A 15380-nucleotide genomic window follows, 5' to 3' on the forward strand; every position below is an offset into this window, starting at 1 on the left:
TGCCCACTATACTCTTGTCCAATTATCCCTTGCGGGATTAATAGGACGAGACCTAAAAAGGAGATGATGGTATGAATTTCTAGCTAGCGCCACAATACAGAAGACAAACCTTTGGATTGAGTAACTGGGATAGTAAAAAGACTGCAAAAAGCTGCAGACACAGATGTGAGAATACGACTTTAAAGAACAAGAGTTACAATTAGCTCAACTACACAGTAGCTCCTGTGAAGTTAAAAACAAGGAACAATAAGGGATGGCTGTCTGCTACACATTGAAATGATCACCTCCATCAAATTGCACTGCTTCTTTCTCATTTTGGTTCATTTTCACAATATTTTACTATGCACCTTTTGCCCTGGGACCATACCCTATGTTTTTATTCCAAACTGCCCTCTCAAACACATCCCCATTTTCCGACGCAGTTTTTATCCTACCAAATAATACACTCGTTCATTTTCCTTTTCGATAACTACTAGATATTCTACATATAATAACTCCAACGTTCCTGCCTTTTTTACACACACACACACAGAGACACCTCTCCCACTTTTCCCATTTGCCTCCTATTGCAGCAATCTACACACTGCCAATCTCTCCACTTCATAACTCCCGTTTGACGCTCATCTTCCACCACTTCCAAAGTATGCGACACAAGGGTGTTTTGCAGACAGCAATAGAACCATTTTATTAAAACTTTGAGGCGCCTTCACAGCACCAATAATACAACAGTGCAGTAGGCCGCTGCCAAGGTAGTCCAACAGAAAGTTTCACTGGCTTGTGTGGGGTGCCCATTTCTTCATGCAGACTGGAAGAGTACAAAATTATTCACAATCATTATGCTGCGCCTCCTGCGGAAGGAAATGAGAAAGAAAGAAATCAGACCGGTTGGAACAGGAGGATTACTCACAGGGCATATACAGGGAAGAAGACAAAAGCATGAAGAGAGCAAGTGAAAAAGAAGGCCCAAAATGTGTTTCAGCTAAGAAGAATAGAGGCTGCAGAGAAGGTGCTCCCAGAGAGCAAGAGAAAGAGGGCTGTACAAACACTATTAGGAGTGTGAGCATTAGCAGCAAAAGCAGAAAAGGGGAAAAAGAGTGCAAAAAGGATGGAAGGGGAGAAAAATAGTAGAGGGAAAATGTGATGGAAACTGGAGTACATCAGAAGAGAGGAGAAAAAAGACAAAGTGAAATCAAGAGCAAGAAATCTGAAGTGTGAAGATGGGGAAAGAAGTGTCCAGAGATGATAAAGTGGGCTACTGGAGTGCACATTCAGCATTAACTAGGGAAAAACACACTGTGACAAACCCATACGCAGCAGCCTGTAGAAAAATCAGGAAATGGCAATCAGAATAGCCACACATGCCAACACAAACAAGCATTGGCAAAGCCAATAGATTGCGCCAATGCAACGCTAATGGGTTTGCCAATGCGTTTTAACCATGTTGTACACCAGTGTGGCTGCTTGTTCAGCATGTCTAAAAGTCTATGGCATGTATTGCGTTGTGGAGTAGAGCATCAGAGTGTCAAGTCAGAGTGTCTAGTAGTGTCTTGTCGAGGAGTAAAGTGTTGTAGAGTGTTTGAAGGACTAAAGTGTCGAGTCGTAAAGTAGTGTTGAGTCAGAGTAGAGTGTTGAGTCTTAGTGTTAAGAAGGGGCGCAGATTGGAGTGTCGTAGATCAATCTGTAGTAAAGTGGACTAGAGGGTTAGAGTGAGTGTTGTAGAGTAGAGTGTCAGAGTGGCGTACAGTATTGCCGATTATCATGAAGTAGCATTGAGGGGAGTAAAGAGGGATAGTGTGTCGTGGAGTAGAGTGCTGTGGAGTTGTGTAGAATTGAGTATGCATCGAGTGTTAGTGCCCTTACAGACAACACATTTTCCATTGAAATTATCATTACACATGCACAGAAAGTTTTACTGATAAAACTTTACAGCACACAAACAATGTGTTTTGGGCACATTAAAATATGTGTTCAATCACACCTCAGAATTACAAATAAGTCCATAATTTGTGCTTTTCTAATTCTGATATATTATGAAATATTTATAGTTGATTTTTAGATTATAAAATGTTGTGTGCTAGAAAAAAATAACTTGCTACAGCATTCCTCTCACATGGGTACCCAGCAGGATTGTCACTTAAATCCTCACACTTTGAAGTCAAAGAAGGAAAAGTAAACCCCAAGCTACCACAGGAGACAAGAGTCTGACATCGGTCTTTGAATGCACAGAAAATAGGACAAGATAAGCAAAAAATGTAAAGGCCTGTTTACAGAAAGCTAGCACTTGTGGGAGAATACAAGGAGCCAGTTGCAAATAGAAAGAAAGCAATCGTGAGTAACAAACTACAAAGATAATGGTAAGCAATTGGCGGAATCCATTCCTAGGGAAGCTTTCAGAATGTCCCCAAGAGGTCTTTGCAAACCAGAGAGCTGTCCTGTCTTGTAGGCTTCGACTTAAAAATAAGAAGATGGGGGGACTCCCGAAAACGAATGGGATAGTGGAGGGGGAGAGAAGATCCTTGAGCAACCAGCGGGAGTAAAACACTGAGTTCCATCACAATAATGGGATAGAAGAAATCCACTAGGAAGCAAGTAGCATGAGAACACTGGGAGAGCATTCATCTAAATATGGGGTGCAGTAGCCACCGGATGTGTGAAGCTTTATGTCACTCTTTGGCTCGTGTCTACAACAGGAACCGAGGGGGAAGTAGAACACGGCAAAACACGAACCAATGACACTTTGAGGTGAGGGTTGAATTCCGAGTAACACATCGCAAACATTCGGGAAGCGGAGCGAGCGTGGGGGGTGCCACATCCGTCAGGAACCGAAAAGCAGGAGGGGAGGGTTGGATCCGTTAAGAACCGTGGAGAAACACGGAGGGAGACCAATCCGAACAAACACGATTCTTTGAGGGAGGAAGGGAGCTGCACAAGAACACACAAAATGGGTTTATGATTTCAGCAAATATTTCTTTAAATGAAAAACACATCAATGAAGAAATCAAACCAAACGATGAGTAAGCGGATGTTTTCCTGGGCCTCGACTTCTTGGAAGCCAATGCCCTCGAGGAGGAAGAACATTCTCAAACATAGAATTCCTGCTCCCCTCCCAGCCCCGGCAGCAGCAAGACACTAATAGTTTCCACACTGCCTCCCAAAAGAAATTAAATAATTAGACAGTTAGCAGCCCTGCAGCTATTAACCATGACAACACATTTGGAGGCAGTTACAGATATTAGGCATTAAAGACGCAGATACCGGGCCTCTCCCCCCCCCATCCTACGTACAAGGCATAGCCAGGGCCTGTTCCAGTGAAAGCACCGGCGCAGAGACTACATCCAGAAACAACCGAAGAAAGCGCCGGTGAGGCAGCCACGCACAAGGGACCGCCGGGCAGAGGGAACTCTGGGCCCAGCAAAGGCAGAAACCGCACGGAAAGCAAATTCAGCGGCAGTGATCGGGCTCGTGGGCGGAGAGGGTTTGTGTCCGGCTGGGTGAGCTTAAACCAACCTCTGTACTCCGGGCATCAGTGCAAGCTCGACAGGCGGGCCTGTCACAGCATCACTAGACCGGGCAGACCGGAGCTCTACGGGTAGCGCAGCTGGGACCAGCTTTCCGATACCGAAAGAGAGCATTATTTATAATTGAAGGGCAGAATAGGTCTCAGATCTTAAGTAAGCGTTAAGGAATTTCAGAGGCAGCTCAGGAAGAACCAGCACACACGGTTGTTTGCGGCACCTTGAGGTAAGGAAGTTCCTTCCTGTTGTAATGTTTTTCTCCATTTTAGTGCGGAGTCGAGTAAACCGCAGCCCAGTGCTGCTGCTGCTGCATGCGGCCCTCGGGCCGTACTTTGAGTATCACTGCTCTAGACTGTGCACGTCTGGGGGTCCCTTACGTCGACTCTTGGTTGCCTCAAAATAGCACTTGCCATCCCTGCATTACTTCAGTGCATCCCTCGGGTATACTCCTCCATCACCCGTGGGCCTAATACCCAGAGCGCCTTCCCGGCAACATGTTCCCTCTGCAAGCCCTTGCCTTACTCCAGCCGCCCTGAGTGGACTCGTCCGAATATCTTCTGTGGCCGTCTGTATCCAGCGCGCACCTCCAATTACAATCGTGCAGGTGGGAAATTGGCATTATTAAATTATCTTAAGTAATCTCACACACCGAAAATAGTGTGGGCTCCAATTTCGTCTGTCAGCCAACATTACAAGTGTAGTTTATTTTTTTATTGTTGGAGTTTTAATACAGCGAAAGCGACCCGAAGGTATCGGAGCGCTTTACATGAGCACAAAAATTAAAAGACTGCTGTAACCAGAGGATTAAACACCATAATTTAACAGCGAATGGCCACATAATTACTCTACTTTCAACATGGTCTCCCTCTCTCAGTATAAAGGTCAGCTCCAGAGGAAACAACACCATGTGTCAGGACAGTGAACCTATGAACAGAGGAAACTTAACATCATTCCTTACTCACAATTGGAATCCTTTAACTATTCCTTTCTTCGTCAACTGCCCTGCTAGCATAAAAACAAAAATCTGAGATTACGGCAGAATATATATATATATATATATATATATATATATATATTTCTCCGCAGGAGAAAGGGAGATGTGAGAGGACAACGCCTCTCGCGGAAGCAGCGCAGATGCAGTAATTAATTTACTCCTTTTGGGACCCTGGTATGAATGCGCTGACTTGGGACAACATGCTGGAAACAATGCAAGATAACAATATTTGAATAATGGCAAGTCCCTAAAGAACTTTCCCGATGCATTATGGTGCCTGTAGTATGGCCAAACAGGCACGTGACTATCAAGTCTATATAATATGCTCACCTGTGAACAAGACGTAAGTAACGTCGAAACGCGTAAGGAAAAGAGCACGTTTCAAAAGGAGGCGACGAATAAAGTCTTCTGCATTTTCAGACGCTGTGGACTCTCATTTTCTTCAAGTGGTTGCACGCAATTCTCCAGGATCTCCGCTCCTGGTGAGAGTCCGCCCTGCAGGACCGGGGGCCCCCGGTAAAACGGAGGTGTTTCTTTGAAATATATATATATATATATATATATATATATATATATATATATATATATATATATATATATATATATATATATATATATATATTGAGCTAACCAGAACCAAGGGGTCAGGGAATCTATGCCGGTGGCCCCAGATTACGAACGAAGAGGGTATAGTGTCCAAGATACCAGCATGATAGAAAAACAGAAGAGAGGGTGAGCAAGTGATATATTCAGGAGCGAGGCACAGTGCCACCATGCCCAAAGTGGCTGCTCCCATTGCTCGAATAACATCGAGGGAGAATGTGCGATCAGTCAATAAAAGATGAGATTAACATAGTTTGCAACCAAGATTAAGAAATGGTACGACGAGAAAAGCAATTACCATACCTTTCCATATCCATACAGCTATGTGCCACACAAAATTCAGCCCTTGATGAGGCCTTTTGGCAGCACCAATACAGACCTCAATCAAAGTCGCTGGGATCAGCCACTGGCGAGGAATTGTGTAAGAAATTTGGTTATTGATTGAAAGGGGATCAGATGAACACCCGACTCGAGCAACAACCACAATCCTAGTCAGCGTGGACTACAAAAGTCACTAAATTAACCTTGCTTGACCCTCTGGAAGCTTGGTACAACAGAAATTAGACTTAACCTAGAGGAAATGTGTAAAGTAGTTACGCAGCACACAAACAGTCACCCCAAACAGATTTAGAAAAAGAGTTCATTTTAATGAATTCAATTACACCAAAACAAATTAAATCCAGTCAGTAAAACCGGAGATATTGAATTCCAATGTTTTAGGTAAGTACAGCATCTAAAAGCACAAAGCTCCACTCCCAGTCATCTGGTCGTGCAAGACCAGGGAAAAGTCACACATTAATATTGACCACAATAAAGCACAGGCCGAAAACAGGGACCAATTTAGTCCAGCTGAAAAAGTTTTGTTCTGAAAGTCCGGCATGAAGAGTCCAGTTCACAGTGGAGGAGATCACAAGGAGCAAGAAGAGGGTCACTGTAGTGGCACAGGCTGTCCTCGCTATAGTGTTAAGTTCCGAACCTGCATTGCCAGAGTGAAGAGTCTGATTCACCGAAGCTTCACGTTGGCAGTTGTCGCGGGAGGCAAGATGTCAGTACAAAGTGGCCCATACGCGAAGACCTCAAAACTTCAGGATTTGTCCTTTTCTTGAAAAAGAGTGCACTTTGATGCCATCCAAAGGTCCACGGCTAGGTGAGGCAACTTTTGGGGATATGGAACTCTCTAGAAGATGCCAGAAGGGTTCAGGCATGTCCAGGCTGATCCAGTTACAAAAGGTCACCTGGGCAGTTGCTGGGAGGCCTCTGGAGCTTGTTGTATCCCTGTAGCTCAGAAAAGCTGGTCAGTCAACTGACCCTTGGAGTCACTCAGGTTAGCATGGAATGAAGGGAGCAGGCCAGTCTTCTATCTGACAGAGCAAGGGAGGCCTCAAACAGCAGGGCAGTACTCTGAGGAACAAGGAAGTCCTACTTCTGTAATGCTCACAGGACCAGTAGTGTCCTCAAAAAGTGTTCCGAGGGTCCAGTATTTATATCTGGTGCCAGCCTTTGAAGTAGGGAGGAATTTTCTAGGCTACCCTCCACCTGGTTCTGGAAAGTTCTTCCCTTGTCCAGGCTCAAAGAAGTCGGAGGTGACAAAAGGCTAGTGTTAGGTTCCTTTGTGTGTGCTGGAGGTAAGCCCTTTGACATGCAAATGGGGCAGAGAACAGTGTGCCCCCTGCTATCCTGGCAGGATAGCCCGTCCTGCCAACACATAGTCCTCCTTTGTCTCACAGTCTGGGAGGAATGCACAGAGCCTAACAGCAGAGCAAATCAGTCATGTGACCCAGAACACTGGCAGCAGGCACAAATGGTTAGGGCAAGAAAATGCAACTTTCCAAAAACAGCATTTTAAGAATTGTGACTTAAAATCAGACTTTACCTTTAAAGAAGCTTATATTACCAATCATTTGGGTCTAAACATGAAGCTTCTACATACTCCCAACCAAAAGTTCTCTAACCAACACACAATTGCCAATCTGATGTAGGTTCAATCCATCATTTAATCTAGATGATCATACACCTCAGTTATGAACATTGCATGATTTATTTCCAGAAAATATTTGTAAATGTTTTCTTTGTTTTTTAGTTTTGCAAAGAACTCCATTATTTCATGGATCCAAGTTATTTAGACATTCAACAATTAGAAAATGTTTACATAACACAGGGACAACACACTTACAAATTGAACCACATGGAACAAAACACACAGACACTGTACATTACATATGGAACATCATAGTGCGAGACACATCTTAACTCCTGGTTCTGTACAATGTAAACAACTTTGAAGTAAATCACCCCTGCTTAAGTCAATTACACATTATATACTTGTATTAGGCAAGGGCAGTGCAGTGACCAAACAGTAGTTCTTAATGTGCTCATCTAGACATACTTTTTAATCTAATAATTAATTTTTTAGTGAGCCACAGTGGAATAGCATAGTAGAACACTTGTTTGGTTCTAAACCAAAGCAGTCAACGCGTTTCAAAACCTTCTCAACAGTTTTGAGGGTTCTCCTCAGAACTCAAGGAGAGCTCTTTCCCTCCGTAGATTATCACTTCCTCCGCCATTCAACCTTAGTCTAGCCACAGTTTTCCTGCAGGTGTTCAAAAATGGCGACCTGTCGCATTTAAGGGACCTTTGAAGTAATTAAGGTGGGCACATGAAACGAGAACGACTGTCCCAGTTAAGATGTTTCGCGGAAGCTGCAAAAATTTAGATACATTCGGCAGGTTGCCATTTTTGAACACCTGCAGGAAAATTGTGGCAAGACTAAGGTTGAATAGAGGAGAAGGTGATGCTCTACCGAGGCAAAGAGCTCTCCTTGAGGTCAGAGTCCTGAGGAAAACCTTCAAAAACGTTGAGAAGGGTTCGAAATGAGTCGACTGCTTTTGTTTAGAACCAAACAAGAATTCTACTATGCTATTCCAATCGGAGGCTCACTAAAAAGAATGCTTAGATTTAAAAAAATATCTAAACAAGCCCAGTAGAACCATTGTTTGGTCACTGCCCTTGCCGAATACAAGTATATAATGTGTAATTGAGTAAAGCAGGGGTGGTTGTTTTATTTCAAAACTGTTTAAATTGTACAGAACCAGGAGTTAAGATGGGTCTTTCACTACGATGTTTTATATGTAATGTACTGAGTCTGAATGTTTTGTTTCATGTGGTGCAATTTGTAAGTGTGTTGTCTGTTTTATGTAAAATTTTTCTAATTATTATATTTCTAAATAACTTGGATCCATAAAATAATGAAGAATTTTTTGCAAAACTAAAAAACAAAGAAAAATAAATATTTCCTGGAAATAAATCATGCAATGATCATAACAACTGAGGTGTGTGATCATCTAGTTTGAATGATGGATTGAATGCACATCAGTATTGGCAATTGTTGGTTAGAGATTATGTATTACTGATTGAGGGCCGAGCCCAATCAAAAGTTAGCACTTACTAAACATAAAATGGCAACCCAAAGTTGGACAATGGGAGAGATTTTCTGCAGCAGTGAAAAACAACTTTAGGAGTTTTGACTGTTAGGACATGTAACATTTGAACACATATGACAACTGCACTACAGGCTGCAGTGGCAGGCCTGAGGCAATGTTTAAACTGCTACTTGAGTGGGTGGCACAATTAATGCTGCAGATCCACTTGTAGTATTTAATTTTACTGGTCATTTACTAGGGACTTACAAGTCAATTAAATGTGGCAATTAAGTGTAAGCCAATTATACTGTGTTTTAGGGATAGAGCACAAGCACATTAGTACTGGTTTGCAGCGGTAGTGTGCACAGAGTCCTAAAAGCCACCAATAAAGGGTTCAGCAAAGGAAGGAAAAAAGTTTGAGATGAGCCTGTATAGATGGTGAAGTCCAACAAACTGCATCCTTTTCACCACTCCCTAAACTATGATCCAGCAGAGGAAAGGGGAATCTAGCCAAACCAAATATGTGGGAGGTCCTGGCAGACCAAACTGTGGATTGGAATCCACTGAATTTCAATGCAGGTCAGACAATAGTAGCAGGTGTTTGTGCTGCAGCATATGCACTGCAAAGCCTGGGTTCTGTGTGTCGTGGCATGGTGGTGGTGGGAGCAGTTCGAGCTAGTTCTTGGAGAGCAGTGCCGGACAAGTGGAAGCACACTAGCCTTTCTCAATTGCCCTCTGGATACAGGGAGAAGGGATCCCCTGGAAGCATTACACAGAGGTCTTCCGGTCTGTACTACAAATTGGTACATACCTTCAGCGGCACCATTCTTTTTAGGGAATTGGCGTACTGCAGCTGCCAGGCAAGTGGACAGCCTTCGGGAACTGCAGATCAGTTTTTCAGTTGAGCATAGGTCAGTAAGACGGACTAGTGATAGGAAGGCCACCACTAAACAAGACCAAAAAGTACTTACCTGCTTTCAGCACTATAAGAGAAAGCAGTAGATGCTTCTAATGCATCAATAGTTTGCATATTACTATAGCTCTGAAGATACTGCCTTGCCTTCTTAGCTGCCTCGATTCTGCAGTTTCTGTTCTGCTGCGATTGGTGGTCTCCCTGCTTTACATGAAAGGTGTTCAACGTAGGTCGATTAGTGCCGGATCCCTGCCAGATTTTAAGGACATCAACCTAAGATAAAATTTAGATACACTGAATTGAAACTGAACTCATTTATATAGTCAGTCATTTTCCCAGAGAGGACATTTATCCAGCCCTCCGGGCATTCGATTTTGACATCCCTGCTTTTGTGGTTCTCTACGATACCCAGAAATGTGTCCTCTAGAGGAAAGGGTGTTTTCACCAGTATACTTCTTTTTCTATAGCCTACTTTACTCTGAAGTTTTGAAAACTGGAAAGCGGCTTTGGGCCATTTCTGCATTAAAATCAGTTGAGGAACGTGTAGCCCAGAAGACCAAAGCACCAATAACAATTCACTCTAAATCCCACCCAGCGTCATCCAATCGCTCACAGCTACCTACTCACCAGTCTCAATAGCTCATGCATTTTCTATTCTCCAAAGGCATAGGAGGCATGCTAATGTGTCAGCTTTATGCATTTGTATAACTCCCAGTCAGTTATGTATTACATATATTGTATTTGTTTAGAGCAAGCCTAGAGACAAGGTAGCACAATGATAGAAATACAATTGGAAATTGACAGAGTGGGACTGAGTTTTTGATAGGGGAGCTGAATTATTTTCTGCACCCCAATGCCTGGCTAAGTATGCAGTGTAAGATGTGTGTAGCGAGTTTTGGCGATGTATTCAGATGAAGCACAATGTTCAGGTCAGTGGTAGAAGCCTACAGACGTCAATATGTCACTTACTTTCACAAACTTTCCATGGAGCAGGTAAGGTGACTTGAAATCATTCTGACAGTTGGAATACGCCATGCCTAGTCCCATCCCAGACGAAAAGACAATGGGCCAAGTCTTCCCTGCAAGGATTAGAGAAATTAAGCATTAAGACAGAATTGTGCGTTTGAATATCCAGGGGCAGAAGGGAGTACACGCAGACAAAGCTGGATCCATGACAGCAAGAGAACATGGTTCAAGTGCTGAGCATTAAGGTTTTTAACACATTACAAGGCAATAATAAACAGCAATACCTTTGAGAACAAAGCAACCGAGACGGCATAGTCTGTACATTGTGTACGGAGAAAGTGAGCCTCTCTCTATAGTTAATGCTAAAGAGAAATAAACTCATTTGATACAATTTGATACAAGCTACAGGAAATGAGGCTGGAAGAGGAATGAGGGACTCAAAGCTTCAAAAATAGAGCTGGAGAGCCTGGGACAGAGGTTGGGGGGAGAGTAAGAAGACAGATGAAAGTAATAGAGAGGAAGAGCAATCTAGAAAGAGACCACAAAAAAGAAAACTGAAGGTAGAGATAAAATAGAAAAGAAAACATTACTTTTAATACTAGTTCGGCATTCTAGGAATATTCATTGGAGTCATAAACCTTAGAATGATCCCCGGCTGTCGTTCTTCAAACAACTCAGCCCCTGGGATAAAACATCTTACCAGCAGAGGGTTCCATTCCCTCAAATGTTCTACCAACATTATGAACAAGGGCAAAAATATCAATAACGGAGACGGGCGAGGAGAAGAGTGGGCTGGACGAGCCAAGATGGCAGGGTGACTGCTTCGAGGCTTCCGGGCTGCAATCTCACTTCCAGGCGAAAACCAGTGGCAACTGGATGCATCTGACTCCCCCGACTACTGCTGGGGACGGGTGGAAGTGGCAGCAGAGCTTAACCCCTTCGCTGCGGCGGCTATTCCGCCGCAGCGCTAAAGGGGCGGGGCGGCCGCGCGGCCGCCGCATGCTGGTGACAGAACCGCTCCGTCACCAGCTACAGTTGAGCTGTGCTGGTGACGGAGCGGTTCCGTCATGACCCGCCCCGCTCTTTAGAACGCCCGCGCAGGCGCGAAATCAGCGCCGCGCAGGCGCGGCGGCCGGGCCATGACGGAACCGCTCCGTCATCAGCACAGCTCAACTGTAGCTGATGACGGAGCGATTCCGTCATCAGCATGGAAGGGGTTAACAGCCTGCCGTGATCGTGCAGTGAGCCTGAGAGAGACTCCTTGAATCAACCCATGCCACTGAACCTGCGGCCGATCCTTTGAATAGTTGAATAGCGGTACCAGTGGTTGGTGATCCGTGACCTCAGTGAACGGGTGTCCGCATATGTATAGGTGGAAATGTCTGAATCCCCATCGGATGGCCAGGGCCTCTCACTCGATTCGAGAGTATCGCTTCTCGGTCGGGGATAGTGCTTTGCTGGCGTATGCTAAGGTGGCCCATTGTCCCGGCACTTGTTCCGGAGCGAGGACGGCCCTAGGCCTACAGGGATGGCGTCTACTAATATTTCAATCTTCGCCGGGTCGAAGCTCTGCAAGGGTTGCTAGGTCCGGAATTAAACTTTCACAATACAAAGCCATTCCCAGAAAGCTGCGTACTTCCGCCACGGAGAGTGAGGCAGCAGCGGTCTTGATAGCTTGGGATTTCCGTGGGTCGACCTGTATGCCTTCTTGGGTAAACCTGTATCCGAAGAATTCTATCTTTTGTTGGAACAGCAGACACTTCTCTCTGTGGAGGGGGACGCCGTGGTCTAGGAGTCTCTTCAGCGTGGCTCTCACATGCCGGTAGTGTTCTTCCGCTGTCTTGGAGTGGAGGAGGATGTCATCACTCACATTTAGGACGCCAGGTAGTCCTACCAGGATTTCTTAGACAGAGTTCTGGAATACTTCCACGGCGATGGATATTCTGAAATTCAGCTGTTTATACCTCCGGAGACCTAGGTGCGTGCTGAATGTTGTGATGTACCAGCGACCTTTGGCAAGGGCTAGTTGGTGATAGCCCGCATTCAGATCCAGCTTCAAAAACCATCTGGATCCGTTCAGATCAGCCACAATGTCATCCATGGTCGGCCTTATGTGGAGTTCGCGCTGAATGGCCTTGTTGGGAATGCGCATGTCAATGCAGACTGATCTTCCCTGGTTGGCGAGGCTTTTCCACAATCACCATGGGTGATACCCACGGCATGGGCCCGGATACTTGCTCTATGACCCCTTTGACTTAGAGTTTCTGCAATTCCTCCTACCAGAGGCCGCAGGTGGAATGGGATTCTCTGGCGTCGTAGGGCCGTTGGCGGGACGGTAGGGTCCATGTGCAGTCGGATGGGGAGCTCTCTTTATCGTCCCTTAAACAAGTCTTCAGTAATTCCTCCATCTGGTCTGCTTGTATTCTCTTGGCAAACATCCCCAGACCCAGGTCTTCAGCTGCATGGCTACTGAGCAGCGTGTCCACTTCTAGGTTGAGGACATGGATATCGATGGTGATCGACGTCTTCTGACCGCACTGGCATGGTCATTTTGCCTCAGAGGGGTAGTGGTGAGTCGCTTCCATACACAAAGATCTGGGCCTTCGACAGTCTGAGCTCTGGTCTGGGCCTCAGTTTGTTGTACTGCTGGACTCCCATTACCTTTACTAAGGCACTGGTGTCTATTACCACATTGACGTCTGTCCCTGCTACCTGGACTGCGCAGTGAGGTTGGGGTCGCCTCTGGCTCTTCAGGGCCCGGGTAAACCAGATTAGGTAGGTCTCTCCTTTGTCATCTGATGTGGACTCGTCTTGTTGGTAGGTTGTCGGTTCTTTCTTCTTCCCTCCAGGGTGCGATGCTAGCGAGACTTGCAACAGTTGTCGGACCATCCTCATGTGTTTTGGTCGGTTCCCTTCCCTGCGCTGGGTTTTCTTTCTGCATACTGACGGGAAGTGGTTCGCGATGCCGCAGGTCTTCCGCTACGCTGGGCATGCCTGTGCGGGATGTTCTTCATACCCACATTGAAACTTTGCTGCGTATCCCAAGGATCAGCTGGGCTCTGATTTCCTCTGAGGCTCTGTCTCCCACGAGATGAGTGGCGGCCAGTTCCATGAGCAGCGCGTGAAAAGCGTCTACAGACTCGTTCTCTCTCTGCTTGGCTTGCCTTAGCTTAAAATGTCGAAGTCTGGGTTCATTTGGGGATCGAAATGGGCATTTAGGGCTGCGACGGCTGCCGCGTAGTCCTCAGGGGGCCCTGTATTCGGTAGATGCTTCAACAAAAAGGTAGATTTCCTCCCCAGCATAGTTGAGTAGCAGAGAGCGTTTTACTGGGCCTTCCTTTTCCCTCGTGGCAATGAAATAGTTCTCCAGGCGGCCTAGCCAGATCTGCCACCTCGGTGCGCCATGGAGGGTCTGCCGACTTACTGAATGGAGGCAGGACTCCTGAGGGCGGGTGATGGGGAGCTGCTGGCGAATGGGCCTGGGGGGCATCATCTTGATCCCCCATTGAGCTAAATGTAGGTGCAGAGGAGTGGCCTAACGAGGACGCTGGTTTCTTGTGGTGCGCCTAGGCGTATAGGTGCTGGCGCAAAAGCACTGGGTAACGTGTGAGCATTACATGTTTTCAGGCATGTGGCACTCCCTAGGCTGGTGTGGGCCAGTGTTGTATCCTTTTGATTTCCCCTGGGTACTCAAATTCACCCCTGTAGCGTGGGGGCGGAGACTCTCTTGGCAGATGCAGAGGCAGAGGGGGCAGCTGTGTCTGTTGCTGTAGCCAGGTGGGACTGTCACACTCTGGAGCAGGGCAGGAGCAGCGTGTGTTGCTCCCCGCCCTCATCGCCAATGTGATAAACAGGGGAGCGGGGGGCACCCTCCGGCAGCGAATACTCGCGCTGGGCCTTATTAGCACCCCGCTAAAAAATGAGGCACACACAGGGTTTGCTGTGTGGCGCGGACTGCCTTGCGGCTCCGCCCATCTTTATTTTATAGACGCACGCAGGAGCAGGGACTGTTCGGTGCGCCCCAGCGATAAGCGTTGGTGCGCTAACCGTCACACTCATGGAGGGGCAGGCGCTTATGGCCAGAGAATCTATGCCCACAGCGGTGAGGGGCCCACGATTGTCTGAGGATCCAAATTGCCCATGCCTTCATGCGTGAACATGCTGGAGGGCTAAAAGTTGGTCATCTTATCTGCCAACCCTGGAGCTGCGTCCTAGCTTGAGACTGCAAACCGCCACCACTCCCTTCACCCTTATTTTTGGCCCCTGGATCTCCCCTGCCTCAGCTTTCCTAACGAGGTTGCAATCAGGAGAGCTGCAGCGACAGAGCGCGGACCCGTCGCAAGGGCACCCGTGAATGCGAAGACCCCTGCCAGCAACGGCCGGTAAAGGTAAGCGCATTGCAGCATTGTTGATGTCGACAGAAATAGAGAAAATTGAATAAATCCTATCCAGTCGTCTGTCGAAATCCCCTATGCGTACCAGAACCGGTCGCTGCTGACCCCTGCCCTGAAACCACCCTCCTTGAGCGAGACTCACTCTGGTCATCAATTACCCTACATCTACCCTAGCAACCAACTGGGTCACAGGAGAGCGGTGGCCCGGACCGAAATGGATGGAACAACTGCTGATTCTAACTTCCACCTCACCTGCCTGGTCGGGTCCCCTTCTCTGAGAACTAGGGGCTTTTTGCTCTCCAACTCGGAAACCTGCTTTGTCCCACCCCTCCCCTGTCCGCCACCCTTGCATTTGCCTGAGTGACACAGATACTCTCTACAATGGGGCGCTCCCGGTCCACTGCTCCATCCCAGACATCACACACTGATTCCTGCCCACTGGGAGGGATGGGGGCTAAACTCCCCGCAACAAGCAGGCACTGCACTTGCCTGCCAAGGACAAATTGGACACAGTGTTGTCAGCAATTGAGAACTTGTGCATATCCATGGAAAACAAGATCAGCTTCCTGGCAGTGA

General features: G+C 46.5%; 1 protein-coding gene across 1 annotated transcript in view; it reads right to left on the reverse strand.

Annotated features, from left to right (window-relative positions):
• Window positions 1-657: 657 nt before the first annotated feature.
• Window positions 658-15380, reverse strand: part of MICOS10 (mitochondrial contact site and cristae organizing system subunit 10) — a 175546-nt gene continuing 160823 nt past the window's right edge. The window contains exons 3-4 of the mRNA XM_086921571.1: window positions 10414-10523; window positions 658-848 (exon numbers count right to left, since the gene is read on the reverse strand). Coding sequence (XP_086777697.1) covers window positions 822-848; window positions 10414-10523 — 137 coding nt within the window. The 3' untranslated portion in view covers window positions 658-821. The remainder of the gene's footprint in view (window positions 849-10413; window positions 10524-15380) is intronic.

This window comes from Lissotriton vulgaris, chromosome 5 (genome assembly GCF_964263255.1).
Source record: "Lissotriton vulgaris chromosome 5, aLisVul1.2, whole genome shotgun sequence".
Classification (NCBI taxonomy): Eukaryota; Metazoa; Chordata; class Amphibia; order Caudata; family Salamandridae; genus Lissotriton; species Lissotriton vulgaris.